At 53.1% G+C, this 4,331-nt stretch overlaps 1 protein-coding gene across 1 annotated transcript in view; it reads right to left on the bottom strand.

Annotated features, from left to right (window-relative positions):
• Positions 1-228: 228 nt before the first annotated feature.
• The window catches only part of CENPV (centromere protein V), a 5,153-nt gene continuing 1,050 nt past the window's right edge, over positions 229-4,331 (bottom strand). The window contains exons 2-6 of the mRNA XM_019545319.1: positions 4,257-4,327; positions 3,316-3,414; positions 1,693-1,762; positions 658-772; positions 229-474 (exon numbers count right to left, since the gene is read on the bottom strand). Coding sequence (XP_019400864.1) covers positions 350-474; positions 658-772; positions 1,693-1,762; positions 3,316-3,414; positions 4,257-4,327 — 480 coding nt within the window. The 3' untranslated portion in view covers positions 229-349. The remainder of the gene's footprint in view (positions 475-657; positions 773-1,692; positions 1,763-3,315; positions 3,415-4,256; positions 4,328-4,331) is intronic.

Here is a 4,331-nt window from a genome sequence, read left to right as displayed (position 1 = left end):
AGCAGTGTCCCCAGAGAAGGGACTGCTGTATATAGGAGAATGGTATAAACCAGACAGTAACACCATTAGGACATGTCTTCATTCGACTCTTTCAGTGGAAGCAAGAATCTTGTTCTGGCCGGTGTGATTTGAACTTTGGTAGGTAAAGTACCAAGGAGCCAGCTTTGGGATGGGTCCAGAACCAATGGGCTTTGAGAATGGAGGGGTAAATCAGGCAGCACTGGGGGATTTACTTAAGGAAAAAAAGCAAAGATTTATTTCCCTCAGAGCTCAGCACAGGACCGCTTGAGCTAATATCACGCGCTGGTCCACCTGGGCCAATGCACACACTTGGTGCCCTGAAGCGGCGTCACGGTTTCGACATGCTCCTGATAGTCTTGTGCTCCTTCACTGCCTTCTCCCACTCCTTGCCATTGATCTCCTCGACGGTGGTGCTGTGCACAGTGCCCTCATCCAAGCAGTGTGGAGCAATTCCTACAGAAAGAGGAGAAATAACTGCCCAGAAGGGGAGCTGGCCCATTCCAGGGTGGCACACCTCTTGGTGCACTGTGCTGCCTTGGACAGAGTGCTTGTGGTCCCAGGGGGCATGAGCCCAGCTGGACACTCATTTTTGTTGCCAGCTGTTTGCCAGGTTTCCCTCCCTGTTCCTTTACCTACCATAGCCATCTGGGTTAGAGCGGGGAGTGTAAAAGCTCTGCACACCGCAGGTCTTGCAGAAGGTGTGCTGGGCGCAGTGTGTGTTGAAGGTGTACTTGGTTATGTTATCAGCACCCTGAGCAAACAGAGAAAGGACAAAAGTTTGCGGGGGAGCAGGAACAGGTCACTCCCCACTGCCTCCAGGCATTGGGCTTGTAACTAAGAAGTGCAAAATGGCAGGCCCAGAACAGAAGGTTCATTACAGCCAGGCTAAAAATATCTTGGTTTGAGTTACAGGGTTCCTGTGCTGCTGTTGCTCCTTTTCCTCTCTCCTCTCCTCGCAGGACAACAGGCACCAAGGCTTTAACTTCAGCATGGTACTCTGTTGGTGCAGGCCTGTTTTTTAAATGCCCCACAACAAACAAAACTGAACTTCTGTTGTTCCAAGAAGCTGTGGGCAACTGTCTGGGTTCATCTGAGCCAGCAGCATGCTGCAGTGTGGCAAACTGTTCAACTGCAATGGAAAATCCAGGGAAATCTGATTGTGAGGCGTTGAAGACAGCTGGAAGCCAAGCTAGGCAATGCCCTGGTAACCATAAAGATTTAGAAGTTAAGCTTGCAATCAGGATTGAAAACATCAAGGTGTAAAATAGGCTAACACCGACCTAAGAGGGAGGCAGAATGAACACTTCGGAGTGACGCTGCCGGCACCCCAGCCAAGACTCACTGAGCCAAGACCGATCTGTCTTCCAGAGCTTTGCCACAAGCCCTTAGCTCGTTAGTAGCATGAACAGTGCAGAAGCCCTGCCCTGCACCACCCCAGAGGATAGCAGCCCTTGCCCACAGCAGAGTCTTTCCCTGCCTTGCGTGTTCCCTTTTCACATGTGGAACTTCCCATCCTGAGTTGTGCTAGCAAATGCCCTGCCAGGCTCCAGGCATCCCAGTGGAGTCCTCAGCTCCACGCACTCCCCGCCAGCCAGCCGCAGGCACGTTTATGATGCCCACCTGGCTACTGCATGCATCTCTCGGGCCCACCCCCTCGTGCGCTTTCCCTACCTGCAGCAGCTTGAAGCGTGAGGCTGGCACAATGAAGTGTCTGTTCTGTTTCTTGGTGCAAATACTGCAGCTGTAAAAGTTGGGAGAAGAACTTTTCAGCAGGCAGCTCCCGACGTGCCAGGCAGTATTCACAGCCAGCCCGGAGCACGTGGCAGGGGGAATTCTAGGGACAAAATCAGTGTTGCCGTGATAGAAGTGGGCAAGCTGCACCTCTGGTGTGTGCACTGGGTGTGCACATGTGTGGCCTGGACTATAGTACTACAGGGAAGCAAGGTTATCTGCACCAAGGGCTAGGCACCATTTTCTCTCCACACACACAGTTAGCTCTCCGGACACATCAAGGACATGCTGCAGCCTGGACAAATACATCTAACCTTTCAGACTAGAGTTTGCCAACTTCATCCAAATGCACCAAGATTAATTGATTGGGAGACGTGAGACATGGGCCCTGCAATGACAGCTGAGCGGGAATGGAACGAACGGGGAGTCTGGTGAAAGCAAAAAAGCCTGTCAGGCCTGACATGTGAGCAGAGCTTTGGCAAGAGGAAGCCAGGAGAGGATCATGCCATGCGTCCTTGAGGGCACCTCATTTGGATGCAACAGAAAACTGCACTTGGGATCAACGAAGCCCCCTTGGCACTTTCCATGCAAGTCTGGAGATAGTAGCTAAATGCCGTGGGGATTTTGTACTCTGCCCCCCTCAGAGCCTCTGCAGGTTTCCAGACGTGATGTCCTTCACTCTGTCATGCCAAGGGCCTAATGGTTATAAATAGCTGCTGTGCTTTATACCAAATGTGGTTGCATTTTATTAACGAGGGAGAGCAGCTCCTCTATGTAATAGCAAGCCTGTAAGGTGCTTCCAGGTGAGATGTTCTGTATGCGTGTGAGATGTTATTAACACTGAACACAGCATCATACTTCGCGCTTGTTTAGCACCTTCTGGGTCCAAATCTCAACCTCATTTTCACAGATATGAATATATTTAGCTTCACAACATCCCTGTGAGGTATGGAAGCATTATGGCCTCCACTGTGTGGCTGTGGGAACAATGACACGGATGCACCACTTTCCCAGGATCACAGAGGTTTCTGATTACCCCTGTCGTGGTCATAGGCTGTGTAATAAAACTCATTAGGGCTTTCCAAACAGACGTGCTCTGTAGCGCTCTGAAGTTTCTCTCCGCATCCAGCAGGTCCCTCTGTACGTGTGGACCCACAGTCAGCGGCATTGTTCTCATGGATTCAGCGGACCCCAGATTGGGGCTGCAGTATTCTGGTGCATTTTAAAAACAGGGAATGTCTCCGAGTTTTCTCTGTGTTCCCGGGAGGCCCATGCATTTCTGGATCACCTGAAGGCTCTCCCCTTCTTGGTTAAGGCTGCCTGTTGCCACAGCATGCTCTTCTCCACCTCCACCCCCGATTTTGTCTGCAGGTATCCAACACCTTGTCCTCTTCCTGACACCTGCAGTTTTTGCCATTGCCTTATTTGCTCTGCAGAGAAAAGAGTGACCAGGAGACATCCCCACCGTGCTGCCCCTCAGCCCCCGCTCCCTGCTCTGGTGCTCAGTACGGTTGCAGAATCAGCATCTGAAATCATCAGTGCTGGGAAACAAAAGGCACTCACTTGCAGTCAAACACATGCAGATCTGCTGATGCCCAAACCTCGAAGCGGACAGCTCCGCAGTGACAGCCTCCAGCATGCTTCACCAGGCCGCGGTATTCGCTAGGTGGGGAAAAGACACGCACAGCACGTTCATGATTGACCACTGGCCCGGGAAACCGCGACTTCACAGAGTAAGAGTCTGTTCTGCTTTGGGTACCTACAAACACTGGTGTAACCTGCTCAGATTATTTACCAGGGGCCAAAGTGAGGCGGAACAAGGCTTGCTCCCCCCCAGGGGGTGGTGCCTGCAGTTGTGGTTTTGGTGAAGAGCAGGGAGTGTGAACAGCATCTAGGGACTAGGCCGTGCACTTATTTCCAAATGTACTCGAAGCCTCAGAGCTGCCCTTGAGGACTCTGCCCTGTGCCTTTCTCTCTCCTCTACGGACTTCTCCATGGTCACTCTGCCCAAGCAAATGAAGTCCTTTACTATTTCCAGTGACCCGCACAGACTGCTGGTTCAGATTTATTCCTGGGGGTACTACGTGGTAGCTGTATGACACGCACGTTCACAGAAGTAGCACCGGGGCTGAGCAGAAAGATCAAAACATGAGTCTGGTGGCCGTTTTGCTGCAGACGGCAGCAAGCAACAGTTTCTCACCCTTCCGTTAAACATTCCTGCAACCCGAGAGGACTCAGCGGGGAGAAAAATCCACTTCCTCGCGGCTCAACAGAAGCCAGCATTTAGTGCTGTAAAAATGTCACAAGGGGAACGATCCACCGCCAAGGCAGCAAGAGTAGTGAAGCAGCGGGACGGTGATGAATTTGCCCGACTCTACCCCCGCGCGCGCCCCACGCCGCCAAGACCAAGATGCCTGTCCCCTCAGAGCCCGGCGGCGACGGCCGCAGGGGCCCGGGGCGGGGCAGGGGGCTCGGCCCGGCCGCTCCCCGCGGCTCGCACTCACTAGGTGTCCAGCAGCAGCCGGGCCGCCTCCTCGCAGCTCAGCCCCCGCTCCTGCCGGAGCCGCTCCCAGCGCTCC

Source organism: Crocodylus porosus, unplaced genomic scaffold (genome assembly GCF_001723895.1).
Source record: "Crocodylus porosus isolate Cpor-Errol unplaced genomic scaffold, CroPor_comp1, whole genome shotgun sequence".
In the NCBI taxonomy this organism is placed as follows: Eukaryota; Metazoa; Chordata; order Crocodylia; family Crocodylidae; genus Crocodylus; species Crocodylus porosus.
Note: the sequence above shows the minus strand (reverse complement) of the source record. Positions and strands in the feature narration are given on the sequence as shown.